The following is a 19,854-nucleotide window of genomic DNA, read 5'->3' as shown; positions in this document are numbered from 1 at the left end:
TATTTATTTTTGGGGGACAGAGAGAGACAGAGCATGAACGGGGAAGGGGCAGAGAGAGAGGGAGACACAGAATCGGAAACAGGCTCCAGGCTCTGAGCCATCAGCCCAGAGCCCGATGCGGGGCTCGAACTCACGGACCGCGAGATCGTGACCTGGCTGAAGTCGGACGCTTAACCGACTGCGCCACCCAGGCGCCCCTATAGCAGCTCTTTTAAATCATACACTATTTTGATCGCTAACCTGATAGCTGTTTTCTTGTTGACAGAGGTTTCCTTGTGAACGTCACAATTTGGAAATTTTTCATTCCTGGTTATGAAAGAAAGCAGGTCACACTGAATAGTTTACGTCCCCAAATCAAAAAGTCTTATATAGTCCACAGACAAGATAACAGACAAGGCTAGGAATTAACTGAAATATCCTCACACCTTTCTATCGTCTCTCTCAACGCCACCTCAGCCCTTCACTCTTTTAGTCAATATTTCTGCAGCGTCTGCTCTCCTCCCCAGGAATTTCCACCTGAGTGGCAAGAAATGATTACTCATAAGGCAATACGGAAAGTTCTTCACTGAGCAAAACGCAGTGGGACATAAAGGAAGAAGAGGTTCATTCTTCCAGAAAAAGAGTCTGAGAAGGCTGCACAGATGAGCTGCCTCTTCGAGCAGAGCCTTGAATCGCGAATGAGAGCTTTCCCAGCAAAGAAAGGAGAGATGATTTTACATAGGAAACCTCACAAGCGAAGGTCGGTCACTACAAAAGAACATGGCAGGGCAAGCCTGGTTGTGTGTAGTATTTTCCAACGAATGGAGGGACGGGCGGAAGAGGCAGGAGACGAGATTGGGAAGGTGAGTCAGGATCAGGTTATGAATGGCTCTGCATGGAGTGCTGAGGAGTTGCGTCATTAATCTTCCAGGCAATGAGGAACTGTGGCCTCAAGGGATTATATTTTAACATGCAAGGGTCCCCACTGCTGAAGACAGAAAGCTGGGCCTGGTTCTGTCACTTGGTGGGACTGTTCTTCGGGGAAAGAAAAAGTGGGTAGCTTTTCGACCAATAAAAGGATGAGCCACTATCCTTTGCTTGATCCCCTCAGACTAAGAGTCAGCGGAATTCCACAACAAAGTTCTTTCTGCTCAAGAGCAAAGACGCTGCAGCCAGACTGCCTGAGTTTGGATCCCGGCTCTGCCACTTACTTGCTGTATCCCCTTGAACAAGTCACTTAACTTCTCTGTGCTTCAGTTTCTCTAGGTATACAACGGGAGGAGTACTAGCAAACGACTTCAGACGGTTGCTGTAAACTTAAAAAGTCAAGTCATATTGGGCCGCCTGGGTGGCTCGGTCGGTTAAGCCTCCAACTTTGGCTCACAGTTCGTGAGCTCGAGCCCCACGCCGGGCTCTGTGCTGGCAGCTTGGAGCCTGGAGCCTGCTTCGGATTCTGTGTCTCCCTCTCTCTCTGCCCCTCCAATGCCCATGCTCTGTCTCTCTCTGTCTCTCAATAATAAATAAACGTTAAAAAAAAAAAAAAAGTCATATGAAGCTCTTGGAATAAAACTGACAAGTGGTAAGTGCTCAATAAGTTTAGCTATTAATGTTCTTTTTCAAAACCATATTACCCCTTAGGGAAAATAAAAGCAAAAGCCACTAGCTCTTTTTAAGAAAAGTCCCTCCTACCTACCTTCTAGACTCCAGAGAATGATGCCAAATTTGACTTATAAAATAAACCGGCATGAATGAGATTCTTCCTTGGGTCTTAACAGCATCAATACCCTAAAATTACAGAGGGACACAATAGAACAGACGAGTGTCTACCCATATCTACTCTCTCCAACCAGAAAAAAAAAGAGATTAACCTTTACTTCATGGGTTTTACGACCCATGTTTTTAAATCCTGTTTTTAAAAAGGACGGTTGACGCTTCATGTGACTGTACTATTTTTATTCTTTGAGGCTGTTATTTTAGTTCTGTCTTATAGTATGAAACCAATACTGAATCAGCAAGCAACTATATTAGCACTTCCTTTTTACGTTAGAAACAGTTAATCTCTGGCAACTCACAGCCTTCACACACAGTAGCAGAGAGCACACTTGGTCAAAATTTGGTCAAAGTCTCTTTTCTTTCAGGGCAGAAGAGAAATGTTACAAAGAACACACTTTTACCAGTCTGTCAGGCTTTCTTAAAGGCTAATTCATGGTCTGGGTAATACAAAGATCAAATAGGGGTCTGATCCTTAGGTTAACACACCATTTAGCCAGCCAGAAAGTCTCACAAAATTACCCAGAAGCAGTGCAGCGTAATGATTCAGAGCTTGAGAATCAGACAGTCTGGGCTGGGATCCTGGCTTTGCCATGGCTGGCTCTGTAACCTTGAGCAAGCTGTAAAACGGGAATGAAAACACGGTATCTTCCTTACAAAGTTAAGAGGATTAAAGTTAATGATTATGAAGCATGTAAGACTTTGCATAATATAAGGTAAGCACTATGGAAGTTTAGTAAATTTAAAAAAGGTGGGGGGGCACCTGAGTGATTCAGTCAGTTAAGCGTCCTACTTCAGCTCAGGTCATAATCATGCGGTTTGTGGGTTCAAGCCCCACGTCAAGCTCTGTGCTGACAGCTTGGAGCCTGGAGCCTGCTTCAGATTCTGTGTCCGCCCCCCTCTCTGTCCCTCGCCCACTCGTGCTCTGTCTCTCTCAAAAATAAACATTTTAAATAAATAATCGGGGGGGGGGGGGGGGAGGCTTACAAAAGGTTCCAAAGCCCTTCTGTTCCCGAGACCAAAAAGCAATCTTTATTTTCATTATGCAAAAAGATGTGTACCCAGAATGACCTGGAAGTGACAGGAAGAATGTTCTCCATTGTCTCTGCTTTTAAAGTAGAAATTAGCTTCCTTCTTAAGGTGTTTTTTGACCCATCAGATACAATAATTTGTAATATTCCATTTGCCAGATACTCATAAACAAATAGCCCGGCAGGGTAGGTATTTCCTCCATTTCCAGAGAAAGAAAATGTGACTCAGAGTTTTATTAATTGCCTGATGTCACAGCTGGTAAATGACAGATCAGGATTCAGAGCAGATCTATCTGGCTTCAAAGCCCACTACACGGTCCCTTAGGAAGCCGCCTCCCTAGAAGATAAACAGTCCTAACTGGACTACATCTGATGATTTCAGATTTACTTCTTACTAATCCCAACTTCTTACTCACACCCGATCCTGAGTATCTGACTACATAGCGAGATACCTGTCTTTATGTCTTTCTTTTATATCTCTCTTTAACATGATTTGGAATAAATCCATCATATACATCCTTGAACCTGGATCCCATTCACTCATTTACTAATCATTTATTATTTGCCACAGGTCGCTAAGCAATGCCTTCACCTGCCTTGTGAAGTTTAGAGATTAGAGAAAGATTGAAAAAATAATTGCACCAATAATTTATTACATAGAGATAGAGATACAAAATAAAAGTGAAAGGGGCACCTGGGTGGCTCAGTCCATTAAGCATCTGACTCTTGGCTAAGGTTCAGGTCACGATCTTGAAGTTCATGGGTTCAAGTCCCAAGTCTGGCTTCGTGCTAATAGTGTGGGCCTGCTTGGGATTCTCTCTCCCTCTCTCTCTGCCCCTCCTCTTCCTCTCTCTCTCTCTCTCTCTCTCTCTCTGACTCAAAATAAATAAATAAACTTTAAAAAAGGTAAAAGTGAAAGATGATATTATACAGGGAAAATTAATCTAACCTGGGGGATCAGAGAGTTTGTACTGAGTAAGTGATATTTAAGCTGAAAGCTGAAGGAGATGTTAGTCAGTTAAGGGAGGGAAAATATGGATTCTAGACAGAGGACACAGCAAACGTATAAGCTGTAAAGGTGGAAAGGAGCTGGGTGCCTTCAAGGAACAGAAAGACTGGTGAGCTGGAACGCTAGAGTGAGGAACAGAAGGAACTGCAGATTAGTGTAGACAGGCAGGCAGGCTGCTGGACCATAGGCCATACTGAGGATTTTTAAGATTTGAATTGGGGAAACAAGAAGCTCCTGAAGGGCTTGAAGCAGGAGAGGGACATGGCTATATTTGTGTTTTTAAAGACCACTATGGCCTTCAGGTACAACAGACTGGAGAGGGCACAACATGAAAAGAGGAGTATAGTAGCACATAGCAGAGATCCCTAGTTGTCTGCCCACCGTATCCATTTCTCATCAGTAGCAGAACCCTGACTTTTACTTGGGTACATTGATACTGAGTCTAAAAGACTATTTCTCAGCACCCTCTGCAGCCAGGTATGGCCATGCGGCTGCATTCTAGTCAATGAGATCTAGGTGGAAATCCTATGTGGAGCATAAGGGAAAACTGTTAAAGGGACTTAACTCGGATAGGAGAAGTCCTTTCTTGCTTTTCTGTCTTTCTTCCTTCTTCCAGCCTGCAATGCAGTCAAGATGGCTGGAACTCCAGCAGTCATCTTGGGCCAAAATGAAAGATATAAGCTAAGACAATGGAAGGGAAAGCCAGGATCCAAGGTGCCTGGGTTGGATCCACCACACCCATTCAGGACAGCCTGCTTCCTTCTGGTCTTTTTCCACCCCCACATTGAAAAAAAAAAAAGTTCTGTTTTGTTTAAGCTACTATTACTTAGGTGTCCTATGTGATATATGGCCTAAGTTAATTCTAACTGATACAAGGGCTACTGTATTTATCCAAGAAGAGGCAGTGACAGCTTGGATCCTGGTGGTATAGAGAGAGGGAAAAGGGCAAGACTGAGATATATTTAGAAAGCAGAATTAGCAAACCCTGTTGGGAGTCCAGACATGAGAGAGGGTGAGGGAGAGGGGTAACTTCAGACCAACTCCCAGGTTTCTGGCACCAGCAACTGGGTAGACCATGGTGCAATTACTGAGTTAGAGTGATGGGGACATCCTGAACATCTTTTCATACATTTTGGAGTTGAGATGCCTGAGGAAACTCTTAGACCACAGGATAGACATCAGGCTGGGAAATATAGATTGGAGAAGTCATCAGGAAGCACACAGATGCTAACTGAAGCCACTGGAATGGACAATGCCTTTTAGGGCAAGTACAGAATGGGAAAAAAGGCCCTAGAATAGAACCTCAAGGAGTACCAACTCTTGAAGGGGACAAGAACGAGCAGCCAGAAAGGAAGTTCACATGAGGAAATAAATGCCAATTATTCACTGCATGAACAAGAAGGGCTTGGAGGTTATCACAGGGGCAGGGAGGTCATTTCTAGCTGGTGATGTAAGAACAAGTCAGCAGGATCTAAGAGACACAAGCAGGCCACAAGAAGGAAAAGGAAAGAGGAGAAAGGAACAGGGGAACCAGAATGTTCTCAGAATCCGGCCTGGCAGAAGGAGGCTGTGAGACTCGAGACTTGGACGGGGCTACATTCCAAGGGAAGAAGAGAAGTAGTCTCCTTTCCCCCCAGAAAAACCAAGAGCCCAGTCAGTGGTTTGTCAGCTCTCAAATTCAGAGTCACAGGCGCATTCCTGGGTTATGTGATTCCAGCATATTCCAGGCTTGTTTTATGGTGAACAGGCTTTTATTCTCCATACTGGAACTTGTTTCAAACAGTTATCTTAAAATTTCCATTGTTAATTAAATAAAGTTTTAAAGGAGTACGGGGTAGAGGGTAAGGAATTTAAATTACTCAAAGCAGCATAAACAGTCAAAAAGAGAGAACAGAGTTTTACATACACTGAGGGTTTAACAGTAAGGGCAATATTACGAACTTTTCTTCAAGGCTCACTATATGGCAGACTTTGCTTTAAATTCGTTTAGTGCAAGTTTTAGATGCATATCTCAATTGAGTCTCACTACAAGCCTATGAGGTAGTAACTACTATCGTCCCCGTTTTACAGATGACAAAACTGAGGTGCAAAGTGGCTAGGTTCACTTTAATCTAGCACCATATAAACTGGTGAGTAACAGAATCTGGGATTTGGACACTAGCCGTCTAACATCATAACCAATGCTTCTTGTTTTATTCAGAAAATTTGCTTTTCTTAACTCTAAATAAAGAACATTTCCAGTCATGACATTAACATAATTAGTGGAAAAATAATTATGCAAAACCATGGGCAGGAAAATAATTTCAACTTCACTTGAAAACTGAGAGAGCAGGCCAAAGAGAAGGTAAGCTTTCTTTTCTTTTACTGGTCTGTCTGGTAACCCAGAAAAAAAGGAACCTGGGTTTTAGTCAGCTCACGGTATCCTGCCCAGCTCTTTCCCAGAACTGTTCCTCTTCGGCAAAGCCCCTTTGAATGTGCTTGAGACAACTGGATAGCACGCAGAAAATTCAGTCAGCCCCTGCTCGTGAGAACAAAGCAAGGTGTGACCCCAACACAGGACCCAGACACAGAGGAGATCAGGTGGAGGAAACTGTTCCATTTTTAGTCAAAGTTCACTGATGTAAAAGTGAGTCTGAAGTCTGGGGCCACTGGAACAAAAGAAACAATATTTCCACTCGAGACATGAATGGCAAACCTCAGTATTTCAAATGAAGGTCTTTCAGGAGAGAAAAGCCACCGAGAATTCAGAGTAGGGTGATGAGCTACAGTGAGATGTCTGGGCTAAGCGGTCATAATTAATCATGATTTAGGTCAACGCAGAACCTTTTAAGCACCGAGGCTTTACAGACAGCACACACGCACACACACACACACACAGAAGCCACGTATCAAAATGAGGATGTGCACAACTCTGTGAGCCATTATTAGAAACCTACCATATATCAATTCTATACAAGCGCTAGGAGGCAAAGGCAGATATAATAAGATACAAGCAAGCATAGTCTCTGGACTTTCTCAATTTTCTCTCCTATTTTTGCATTTAGTTAGTGTGCGGAAAAGAGTTAACAGAGCAGGCTCGAGACTGCTATTCTTTTTTTTTTTTTAATTTTTTTTTTTAATGTTTATTTATTTTTGAGACAGAGAGAGACAGAGCATGAACGGGGGAGGGCAGAGAGAGAGGGAGACACAGAATTGGAAGCAGGCTCCAGGCTCTGAGCCATCAGCCCAGAGCCTGACGCGGGGCTCAAACTCACGGACCGCGAGATCGTGACCTGAGCTGAAGTTGGACCCTTAACCGACTGAGCCACCCAGGCGCCCCTCGAGATTGCTATTCTTAGAAAGGTCTACTTGCCTTTCTACAGTCGGCCACTGGCTGGCTTCTGGGAACTTGGACTTTGGGAAGATCCCACCATTCCCAGCACTGGTAAGAATAGTTCTTTGTGCCTAAACTATTGGTACAAACAATATGGTTTATGCTGAGCACCTGCTTTGCCTTCTGGAGTCTGCAATGTGGTGCATGCTAGACAGAGGGTGCCTATATCCCCAACCAGTCCCCAATAAAAAAAAACAAAAACAAAAAAACAAAAAAAGCTTGGGCACTGGGTCTCTAATGAGCTTCCTGGTAGACAACTCACTGATGGGAGTTTTTAAGCAGGTCCTGTGGGACTCCACTGAGAAAAGGGGTCTTGCAAGCTTGTGCCTGGTCTCCTCTGGACTTTACCCCATGTGCCTTTTCCTTCTGCTGATTTTGCTTTGTACCCTTTTGCTGTGACAAATGATAGTAATGAGTACAGTAATATGCTTTGTACTCAAATATCAACACTTTGACATTCATTAGCTGTGAATCACTGAGTTCCTTCCTATGTTCTCTAAACCTTGGATTTCTCTGAAAATAAGATAGTAACACCTGCCTCAGAAGACTGTGGTGAACATTCGATAGGTGCTAGACCCTCAATAACATTATATTCTTTCCTCCTCAGGCTAACAGGTGAACGGCAGCCCTCCAGCCGTACAGCAGCCACGTTGCACGATGCCAGGCAGCCCTAAATGAGGCTCCCTTTGCCCACTCTCTCCTTCCATTGATGCCACAGAGTCAGCCCATGGCAGTTCATGAGAGCCTACTGTGCACACCGTTTCCCTGCTCCACTTTCAGTGTCACCTTGGTGGCTGGAAATCTGCCTTGGTGGGAGTACTTACACGACAGAAACTGGCAAGTGCTGAAAAGCAGGGCTTCTCCCTCGCTTCCCAATTGCTAAACATTTACTAGGACCCCAGTGTCTACTTCATAAAAAAAAAAAAAAAAAAAAGACAAAAAAAAAAAAAGACAAAAAAAGATGGAGTTCCTGTCAAACAGGTTTTTCTGCCTAACCAAAAACAGCAAGCACATCTGCATTTTAAAAAGAAATAGGCTACATGAAAAGATGTTCGACACTATTAGCCATAAAGGAAATGCAAATCAAAACCACAATGAGTTACCTCTTCACACTAAGTAGGATGGCTAGAATCAACAACACAGATAATAACAAGTGGCTTAGTGAGGATGTAGAGAAATTAGAACCCCCATACATGCCTGGGGGGGGGGGGAGTGATACAAAAAAATTGCAGCCCCTTTGGAAAATCGGCTAGCAGTTCCTAAAAATGTTAAACATAGTTACCCAATGACCCAGCAAGAGAAATGAAAATGTAGGTCTAGACAAAAACTTGTACGTGAATATGCAGAGCAGCTCTATTCACAGTAGCCAAAAGGTGAAAACAACCTAAATACCCATGAACAGATGAATGAATAAACAAAATGTGGTATATCCATATAATAGAATATTATTTAGATATAAAAACGAATGAGGTACTGATACATGCTGCAATATGAATGAACCTAGAAAACATTATGCTAAGTGAAAGAAGCCAGACACAAAAAGTAACATATGATTCTATTTATATGAAATACCCAGAATAGGTAAATCCATAGAGACAGAAGGCAGGTTACTGGTTGCCAGGGGCTAGGGGTGGGGGTGGGGAGGTGGGGCTGGGAGGGAGGAATCGGGATTGACTGCTTAATGGGTATGATCTTTCTTTCTTTCTTTCTTTCTTTCTTTCTTTCTTTCTTTCTTTCTTCCTTAAGATCCATTGCTTTCCTCTCATGGCCTTCCTTGTATCAGTCTTTAGGGTTCTATGTTTAGTCTAGTTGTTTACACTGACAGCCCTTCCCTTTGAATATTTTAGTGACCCTTTTGATATCTTCCAGCTGCTTTTTTCCCCCTTCTTTTTGTTTTGAGGAATGATCAAAGCTATATACAGTTTTTCAAGTGTTAATTATGTAGTTTCGTGCCATCTGGATTTATTTTTTTTTAATTTGTTTTTATTTATTTGGAGAGAGAGATAGACAACAAGCAGGGGAGGGGCAGAGAGAGAGGGAGATAGAGTGCCAAGCAGGCTCCAAGCTGTAGGCACAGAACCTGATGAGGGGCTTGAACTCAAGAACCATGAGATCATGACCTGAGCCAAAACCAAGAGCCAGATGCTTAACCGACTGAGCCACCCAGGTGCTTCAGTGCCATCTGGATTTATATGATCTAATACTTTCTGACTTTTCAGATGATCGATAGATAAAGGCAATCAAATGAGCATTAAGTAATAACAATAACTATTTTTTTTAAGACGCAGAATGTTTTCACTACCATTTTTTAATAAGATTTTCACAACTGTATGAAATAGGTAAGGCAGATACTACTCCCCACCCCCACCCACCCCCTGCCCCTGCCCTTTAGGCACAAGATTAATAAGGTTCAGAGTAATTACATGACTCCCTGGTCCCAAAGACCAAACCAGCACTAGACCCTAGGTTTGCCGACTCCTTATTCCTACATTCGATAGTCATAGATGGTGTAGAAAATGTTGGGGTTCACAGCCAATAGCCAAGAAAGAATTCCTGTGACATCTCTGGTGCAAAAAGGTGGTTTTATTAAAACCTTGGGACAGGGCCTAAGGGCAGAAAAATCTGCACTGAGGTTGTGACAAGTGACTGATTAAAATACCTTCACGTTGGGAGGGGGTTAGGGATAGCTTAAAGCCATGTAAGTCTCTAAGGAATTTTGGAAGCAAGGTTTCCAAGACCTTGAGGGGGCTAGCTGCTGTCAGGAAAAGGTCATTTATTACTGTTTAGTAAAGACTCAGTCATGAGACCCTTCAGATGTATATCAGGCCATATGCTTGGAGTATGATTGCCAACATATATCTTGGGGGAGTAGAGATAAAGGAAGTTTCCAAAGGAATTTTTGGTAGCCTGGAGGGATTGGGCTAAGATTGTCTTTTGCCCTTAGCAAAGTGTCATCACAGAGGCAGCCGAGCTCCTAGGGGAAGGTCCCTCTGGACTTATCTATGGGCTGTTAAGTTGTAAGGAAATTTAATTTTTTCTTTTGCCTTTGTTTCCCACATCAATAGAGACCATCAAAAGCTAAAGACAGAAGTGCAGAATGTTAATGTGTAGAGTTTAGTAATTTAAATTTATGGACTAGAAACTATTAACAAAGAATCTAATTGAACTTCTTTCTAAATAAAAACAAACAAAACAAAAAATATTTCTAGCGATGTTTAGGTGTCCGTGAAAACTACATGTTGACATGCTAAGAGGCCTCATTTACTTGCATGTAATGTTTTGAACCTTAATGCTGAGAAAATGTGATTACAATTTAGGAACCAATGGATTATCTCAGAATGTATAGGAAGCAGCTCATTTTTACTTTCAAAAGATGCTTTAAAGAGTTTTTTATGGGGCGCCTGGGTGGCGCAGTTGGTTAAGCGTCCGAAGCCCCGCGTCAGGCTCTGGGCTGATGGCTCAGAGCCTGGAGCCTGTTTCTGATTCTGTGTCTCCCTCTCTCTCTGCCCCTCCCCCGTTCATGCTCTGTCTCTCTCTGTCCCAAAAATAAATAAACGTTGAAAAAAAAAAATTAAAAAAAAAAGAGTTTTTTATGTAAAATACGGGAAACTATGAAGTCTAAGTTTTGTTGTGATTTTTTTTTTTTTTTGCTGATTACTTTAGTTTTAAACTATTTTAAATATTTTAGCCTCTGCCTCCCTTCACCTTTTCTCCCACCCCAATTCTGGCAACCACTAATCTGTTCTCTATATCCATAAGCTTGGTGTTCTTGTATTGTTGTTGGGGGGGGGGGGTGTTTTGTTTCTGTTGTTTTTGTTTGCTCTTTACATTCCACATAGAAGAGAGCTCAAGCAGTATTTGTCTTGCTGTGACTGATTTATTTCACTTAGCATAATGCCCTTGAGGTCCATGCATGCTGTCACAAATGGCAAGATTTCATTCTTTTTTTTATGGCTCAATAATATTTCACTGTACATACATACAATCCTCTTTATTCATTCATCCATTGATGAATACTTAGGTTGTTTCCTTATCTTAACTATTGTTAATAATGCTGCAATAAACATAGGGACGCATATACCTCTTTGAGTTAGTGTTTTTGTTTCCTTGAGATAAATACCCTGGAATTGCTGGATCATATGGTAGTTCTACTTTTAATGTTGTAAGGAACCTCCATATTATTTTCCATAGTGTCTGTACCAATTGACATTCCCACCAACAAAGCACCCCACATCCTCAGCAATGCCTGTTCTTGTCTCTTTGATAACAGCCATTCTAACAGGTGTGAAGCAGTATCTCATTGTGATTTTGGTTTGCATCTCCCTGAATATTAGTGATGTTGAGCATCTTTTCATTTACCTGTTGGCCATCTGTATGTCTTCTTTGGAAAAATATCTATTCAGATATTCTGTCCTTTTTTTAAAATTTATTTATTTAAATCCAAGTTAGTTAACATACAGTGTAACACTGGTTTCAGGAGTAAAACCCAGTGATTCATCACTTACATATAACACCCAGTGCTCATCCCAACAAGTGCCTATCTTAATGCCCATCACCGATTTAGCCCAACCCCTAACCAACTCCCTTCCAGCAACCCTCAGTTTGGTCTCTGCATTTAAGAGTCTCTTATGGTTTGCCTCCCTCTCTGTTTTTATCTTCTTTTTCCTTCCCTTCCTCTATGTTCATCTGCTGTGTTTCTTAAATTCCACATATGAGTGAAATCATATATTTGTCTTTCTCCAACTGACTTATTTCCCTTAGCATAATACACTCTAGTTACATCTACATTGGTGTAAATGGCAAGATTCCATTCTTTTTTGATCACCAAGTAGTATTCAATTGTGTGTGTGTGTGTATATATATATATATATATATATATATATATATATATGACATCTTTTTTATCCATTCACCAGTCAGTGGACATTTGGACTCTTTCCATAATTTGTATCCTGTCCTTTATTTAATCAGATTGTTTTTTTGCTATTGACTTGTATGAATTATTTATATATTTTTGGATATTAACCCCTCATTAAATATATGATTTGCAAATATTTTCTCCCATTCAGTAGCTTGCCTTTTCATTTTGTTGATGGCTCCCTTTGATGAGCAAAAGTTCTTTAGTTTGATGTAGTCTCCTTTATTTTTGGTTTTGTTGCATTTACTCGTGGTGTCATATCCAAAAAATTGTCACCAACCCTATATCAAGGAGATTGCTGCCTACGTTTCCTTCTAGGATTTTTATAGTTTCAGGTCTTATGTTCAAGTCTTTCGTCCATTTTGAGTTAATTTTTGTGTACGGTGTAAGATAGTGGTCCAATTTCATTCTTTTGCATGTGGCTGTCCAGTTTTCCAAACACCATTAAAGAGACTGTCCTTTCCCCATTGTGCATTCTTGGTTCCTTTTCATAAATTAATTGGCCATAGAAGCATAGGTTTATTTTGGGGCTCCTATTCTGCTCTATCAATCTATATGTCTGTTTTTATACTAATACCATACTGTTTTGATTACTATAGGTTTGTAATAAGTTTGGAATCAGGGAGTGTGATGTCTCCAACTTTGTTCTTTCTCAAGATTGCTTTGGCTATTTGGAGTCTTTTGGGTTTCCACACAAATTTTAGGATTGTTCCATTTCTGTGAAGAATGTCATCAGAATTTTGATAGGAAATGCACTGAATCTGTAGATCATTTTGGGTAGAATAGACATTTTAACAATATTAATTCCTCCAATTCATGAGCATGGGATATCTTTCCATTTGTGTCTTCCTCAATTTCTTTCATTAATGTCTTGTAGTTTTTAGCAAAGGTCTTTACCTTTACAGATCCTTTACCTCCTTGGTGACATTGATTCCTAGGAATGTTTATTCTTTTTTATGTAATTTAAATGAGATTGTTTTCTTAATGTCTCTGACAGTTTGCTATTAGTCTGTAGAAATACAACAGATTTTGTGTGTGTGTGTGTGTGTGTGTGTGTGTGTGTGTGTGATTTTGTGTCCTACAATTTTCCTGAATTCATTTATTAGTTCTAACAGTTTTTTTAATGGTCTCTTTAGAGTTTTTAACATATAATGTCATGTCATCTGCAAATAGTGAGTTTTATTTCTTCCTTTCCAATTTGCATGCCTTTTATTTCTTTTTCTTGCTTAACTGATTGGGCTAGGAATTCCAATACTATGTAATAGTGGTGAGAGTGGACATCCTTCCCTTGTTCCTGATCTTAGATGGAAAGCTTTCAGCTTTTCACTACTGAATATGATGTTAGCTGTGGGCTTGTCATATATAGCTTTTATTATGTTAGGTACATTCCCCATATATTTGCTTTGTTGAGAAGTTTTTATCATAAATGGATGTTGAATTCTTTCAAATGCTTTTTCTGTATATATTGAGATGATCATATGATTTTTATCCATCATTTTGCTAATGTAGTGTATCACATCAACTGCTTCTCAAATGTTGAACCATCTCTGAATCCCTAGAATACATTCCACTTGATCATGGTGTATAAAAATTTAATGTATTATTAAATTCAGTGTACTGATATTTTGTTTAGGATTTTTGCATCTATTTTCATAGGGATATTGCCCTGTAATTTTCTTTTCTTGTGACATTCTTGTCTGGTTTTGGTATCAGGGTAATGCTGGTCTCACAAAATGAGTTTGGAAGAATTCCTTCGTCTTCTATATTTGTAAGAATTTGAGAAGGATTGGTATTAATTCTTCTTTGAGCATCTGGTAGAATTCACCATTAAAGGCATCTGGTCCTGGGTTTTTGTTTGTTGGCAGGGTTTTTTTTTTGTTTGTTTTTTTGTTTTTGTTTTTAATTTTTTTTTTAACATTTATTTACTTTTGAGAGACAGAGAGAGACAGAGCATGAGCAGAGGAAGGGGGTGGGGAGGAGACACAGAATCCAAAGCAGGCTCCAGGCTCTGAGCTGTTTGTTAGCACAGAGCCCGATGTGGGGCTCAAACTCACGAACTGCGAGACCGTGACCTGAGCTGAAGTTGGACACTCGACCGACTGAGCCACCAGGCACCCCTGTTGGCAGGTTTTTGGTTCCAATTCAATCTTCTTGCTAGTAATCGGTCTGTTCAGATTTTTTATTTCATCATGATTCAGTCCTGGTAGGTTGTATGCGTCTAAGAATTTATTAATTTCTTCTAAGTTGCTCAATTTGTTAGTGTATAATTGTTCATAGTAACTTCTTATGACCCCCTGTATTTCTGTGATCTCAGTTTTAACAGCCCTTTTATTTCTGATTTTATTTGAGTCTTCTTTTTTCTTAATGAGTTTAGTTAAAGCTTTGCTGATTTCATTTATGTTTTCAAAGAAACAGCTCTTAACTTCAGTGATCTTTTCTATTGTTTTTTAGTTTCTATTTCTTTTACTTCTGGTTTAATCTTTGCTACTTCCTTCCTTCTTCTAACTTTGGGCTTCATTTGTTCTTCTTTTTCTAGTTCTTTGAGGTATAAAGTCAGGTTGTTTATTTCAGACCTTTCTTGTTTCTTGAAGTATGCATTTATCACTATGTATTCCCTCTCAGAACTGTTTTTGCTGCATTCCACAGATTTTGGAATTTGTTGTATTTTTATTTTCACTTGTCTAAAGGTGTTTTTTAATTTCTCTTTTGACCCATTGGATGTCCAGTAGCATGTTGTTTAATCTCCTTATATTTGTGAATTTTCCCATTTTCTTCACATTAACTGATTACTACTTTCATACCACTGTGGTCAGAAAAGGTGCTTGATACAATTTTAATTCTCTTAAATTTATTCAGACTTGTTTCTACCATATGATCTATCCCAGAAGAAAACTTCTCCAAGAAAATAGCTTATATACTCATCTGGAGCCCCAATTTTTGCAACTTCTGCCCAAAGGAAGCCTCCAGATAGCCTGGCTCTGGTGGCCAGTGGGGTTTATGCTTGTGGTCCAAAAGAACTGTATATATTTGCATACTTTTAAAAGTTGTTGTCTATGGGTCTGGCTTCCAATCAGCCTGAATCTAGGTGCTAAGATCTTCTCCCCCTTTGAGATACTGACAGGTCTTGGCATAATCTCAACTACTGGGAGCTATGAAAAATATAATAGACTGCTTGGAGAAGCACAAACAAGATTTGGGGCAGGGTTGAATGACAAGGTTCATGTCCTATGTGAGGCCACTCCTTCAGAATTGGGGGCAGAGGGGTTCGCCTACTGCATAGAAACCAAAACAGAGACCGCAAAAAGATGAAGAAACAGAGGAATTTGTTCCCAATTGAAGAACAAGATAAAACCTAAGAAAAAAGCCTTAATGAAATGGAGACAAGTAATTTACCTGATAAAGAGTTCAGAGTAATGGTCATAAAGATGCTCACTGAACTGGGAACAGAATGGATGAACCCAGTGAGAACCTCAACAAAGAAATAAGAAGCTGGAAGTCACAGAGTTGAAGAATATAATAACTGAACTGAGAAATACACTGGAGGGGTTCAACAGCAGACTAGATGAAGCAGAAGAAAAGATCAGTGAATTCAAAGACAAAAAAGTGGAAGTCACCCTATCAGAGCAGCTAAAAGAAAAAAGAATCTTAAAAAAGTGAAGATAGCTCAAGGGACTTATGGGACAACATCAAACGGACTATCATTCACATTATAGGAATCCCAGAAGGAAAAGAAAGGGAAAAAGGGGCAGAAATCTTACTTAAAGAAATAACGACTGAAAACTTCCGTAATATGGGAAGTGAAACAGAAATCCAGAGCCAGGAAGACCAGAGTTTAATAAGATGAATCCAAAGAGACTAACACCAAGACATACTATAATTAAAATATCAAAAGTTAAAGACAGGGAAAGAATCTTAAAAGCAGCAAAAAAATTTTTTTTGTTTCAGCAGAAACTTTACAGGCCATAAGGAAGTGGCACAATAAAATCAAAGAGCTGAAAGAAAAAAAATTTCCAACCAAGAATATTCTAGCCAACAAAGTTATCATTTACAATTAAAGGAGAGAGAGAGTTTTCCAGATAAGCAAAAGCCAAAGGATTTCACCACCACTAACTGGCCCTAGAAATGTTAAACGATCTTCTTTAAGCTGAAAAGAAAGGACACTAATTAGGCACAAGAAAACATATGAAAGATTAAATCTCACTGGAAAGGAAAATATGGGGTTTTCCCATAAAGTGGGTTTATCACTTAACAAAGGTGGTGTATAGATTAAAAGACAAGAGTAGTGAAAGTGACTATGATTACAATTATTAGTAAAGGATATACAAGATTAAGAGTAAAATGTGACATCAAAAACATAAAGCATGGGGGGAGAGTAAAAATGTAGAGTTTTAGAATGTGATCAAACTTAAGTTGTTATCAACTTCAAACAGGCTGTTATAAGCTGTAACATGTAAGCTTCATGATAATCACAATGCAAAAACCTATAGTAAATACATAAAAGATAAAGAGAAAAGAATGTAAATATGCCATTAAAGTCATCAAATCACAAAGAGCAAGAGAAGAAAGAAGGAACAGAAAGGAACTACAAAAACAGCCAGAAAACAATTAACAAAATGGCAATAAGTATGTATCTATCAATGATTACTTTACGTATAAATGAACTAAACTCTCCAATCAAAAGACCCAGAGTGGCTATATGGATAAGGAAAAAAAAAAAAAAAAAAAAGACCCATTTATATGCTGCCTATAAGAGATACAGTCTTTTTTTTTTTTCTTTTTGGCTCTTTTCAGTTCATTGCATGAAGGAGTAACACTAGTCCAAGTTAAAAGTGGATCTGAAATGGTTACATTCCATAAGCTGTGAGATTTTTAAACTGGTGACAAGGGACAGAAGGCAAATTCTACTCATTGTGAGGAAATCCTCACTAAAGCTTCAGTGAGCCAAAAGCACTTACAGCCATGAACCTTCAGCTGGTCGTCCTCAGCCAGTCCAATCTCTATGAATTGGCATACGTCCTCGTGCTGGTCACCCTGTAGCTGAATTACTTCTCCATGTTCTGGATGCTCAATTATAGTACTATTACAGGCAAATTTCTTCTTAAAGACCTTCACTAGTTTCTTTTTATCATAATCATCAGCAATCCCCTGGATTTTTCTGCTGCTATTCTCCGATGAATGCTTATGGATATAATCTTTAGCAGGAAACAGATTATCACCCTTACTTGCATCAGCAAAGGGGCAAAAAGAGTGGAGATTCCAGATAGCAGACATAAGATACAATCCCTTTTCCTTGGTGGAAACGGCCCACGGAAGGTGGTGGTGAGAGAAGGTTGGCACGCGGGACAGAGCACTGGGAAGCAAGGGGGCTCAAGGGTGGTGCTGCTGAGTCCTCAGAGGTGGGTCAGTGACTAGGGCCAAAAGATTCATTTTTTTGTTGTTTATTTATTTATTTTGAGAGAAAGAGAGAGAAAACAGGGGAGGGGCAGAGAGAGAGGGAGAGAGAGAATCCCAAGCAGGCTCCTTGCTGTCAGTGCAGAGCCCAATTCAGGGCTCGATCCCACAAACCATGAGATCATGACCTGAACAGAAATCAAGAGTCAGATGCTCAACTACCCAGGTGCCCTGAGACTCCTTTAGATGTAAAAGGCACAAACAGACTAAAAGTGAAGGAATAGAGAAAGATCTTCCATGCAAATGGAAACCAAGAGAATGTTGGGGTAGCTATACACACATCAGAAAAAATAGACTTTTTTAAAATGTTTATTTATTTTTGAGAGAGAGAGTGCAAGCAGGGCAGGGCAGGGAGATGGGGACAGAGGATCCAAAGCAGGCTCTGTGTTGAAAGCAGCGAGCCCGATGTGGGGCCTGAAATCGAGAACTGCGACATCATGACTTGAGCCAAAGTCAGTCGTTCAATCGATGGAGCCACCCAGGTGCCCCAGAAAAAACAGAGTTTAAAACAAAAACTGTAATAAGAATCAAAAAAGGGCATTACATCATGACAAAGGGGTCATTCCAACAAAAGGATATAACATTTGTAAATATTCATGCACCCAACATAGAAGCACCTAAATATAGAAAGCAAATATTAACAGACCTAAAGATAGAAATATACAGAAATACAATAATAATAGGGGTCTTTAATACCCTACTTGCATGCAGACAGAAAATCAATAAGAGAACATCAGCCTTAAATAGACCAAATAAACTTAACAGATATTTACAGAACATTCCATCCAAAAGCACCAGGATACACATTCTTCCTAAGTGCACACAGAACTTTCTCAAGGTTCCTGTTAGGGGTGATGAAAAGCTTTGGAACCAGACAGTAGTAATTGTTGCACAACATGACGAATGTACTTACTGCCACTGATCCGTACAATTTAAAATGGTTACAATGGTAAATTTTATGTGTATTTTACCACCATAATTAAAAAAAAAAAAAAAAAAAAAAAAAGACAAGCCACCAAGTACAAACAAGTATCTGCAAAGCATACAGGGGCAATGAGTTTGATTCAGAATATATGTATCTTTTAAAAATAAGTAAGAAATTTTTCTAATTGAGAAAAGAAGGAAAAATATCCAAACAGGCACTTCAACAGAGAGTAAATGCCAATGGACAATGTAAATACACAGACTTGCTCATCTACTGTAGTAACCCGAGAAATGCAGGTTGAAAAGACAGTGAAACACCACTATACACACACCTACTCAGAGGCAGGGGTGAGGCTCAGGGGAAAGGCTCAGGGCGGAGACAGGGAAGTTCCAAAGTCTGAGCAGAAAGTGGGAAGGGGAGGGTCTCCTCTTCCCCACAGTCAACAACTTCTGCCAATACATGTGGATGTTTAATAACTATTTTAAGATCTGAGAATCATAATTGGCCATGAAAACGATTCTAGTGAATTACTCATATAATCCAGTTTCCTCATTTTAGAGTAGAAACTGGGGCACTGACTGGGTAAATGACCTCCCCAGGGTCAAACTGGCTGGCACAGCCAATTCTCTGCCAATTCATGTTCCACTGTGCCCCAGTGCCTTGAAGTACAAGAACAGAAGGGCCAAATTTTGTCACTCCCCACTCATAACCCTCCAAAATCTCCCATCACATTAAAAAACAAAAAATCCAAAGTCTTCTCCATGGCCCCCAAAGATCTCTGGCCTCCCCCACCACTACACCCCACTCCATTCCATTTCAGCCCCTTAGCCTCTCGGCTGTTCCCTGAGCACGGAAGCACCACCTGCCTTTCCTGACGCCTTGCAGTCCCGGTTCCCCTCCCCAAGGACTTCCCCTCCCCCCTGCCTGTCTTTTCTTAAGATCTCTATTCCCGGACCACTGACCAAAGAAAGAAAGAAAGAAAGAAAAGAAAAGAAAGAAAACCCACAAGCATGCAAGTCCCCACCCCTCCCATCCTGCTTTGCTTTTTTTCAAGGTGGGAGATATTTATTGGTTTATCTGTATGCTGCCTTTCTCCTCTAGAATGTAAGTTCCATGACAGCAGGACATTTGCTTTGTATATGTTTTTGTGTCCTCAGAGCTTGGAACATTATCCACCACAAAATAATTGACTGTAGTAATTTTTTAATTGATTCAAGTAAAAAGAGGCATGTGTTTTTTTTTGTTTGTTTTTGTTTGTTTGTTTGCTTATTTGGCTAGAAAATTAAGGTAGAGATGTCTGGGGAACTTCTAAGTCAAATGGCCTACGTTTGAATCTCCTTACTCCACCAATTGGTAGTGATTATGAATTACAAACTCAGACTTCCCTGCTTTTAAATT

At 40.2% G+C, this 19,854-nt stretch overlaps 2 protein-coding genes across 3 annotated transcripts in view; both read right to left on the bottom strand.

Annotated features, from left to right (window-relative positions):
- TEC (tec protein tyrosine kinase) overlaps nucleotides 1-19,854 on the bottom strand; it is a 126,597-nt gene that overhangs the window by 54,543 nt on the left and 52,200 nt on the right. The gene's annotated exons all lie outside the window — the stretch shown is intronic.
- LOC121036138 (eukaryotic translation initiation factor 1-like) lies at nucleotides 16,859-17,568 on the bottom strand. Its single transcript, XM_040484274.1, has one exon. The coding sequence runs from the start codon at nucleotides 17,349-17,351 to the stop codon at nucleotides 16,986-16,988; it is 366 nt and encodes a 121-aa protein (XP_040340208.1). The 5' UTR covers nucleotides 17,352-17,568; the 3' UTR covers nucleotides 16,859-16,985.

Source organism: Herpailurus yagouaroundi, unplaced genomic scaffold (genome assembly GCF_014898765.1).
Source record: "Herpailurus yagouaroundi ecotype Mexico unplaced genomic scaffold, PumYag 28, whole genome shotgun sequence".
Taxonomy (NCBI): domain Eukaryota; kingdom Metazoa; phylum Chordata; class Mammalia; order Carnivora; family Felidae; genus Herpailurus; species Herpailurus yagouaroundi.
Note: the sequence above shows the minus strand (reverse complement) of the source record. Positions and strands in the feature narration are given on the sequence as shown.

Excerpts from the sequence above, each read along its gene's own strand:
- LOC121036138 (XM_040484274.1), bottom strand. The coding sequence starts at position 17,351 with ATGTCTGCTATCTGGAATCTCCACTCTTTTTGCCCCTTTGCTGATGCA.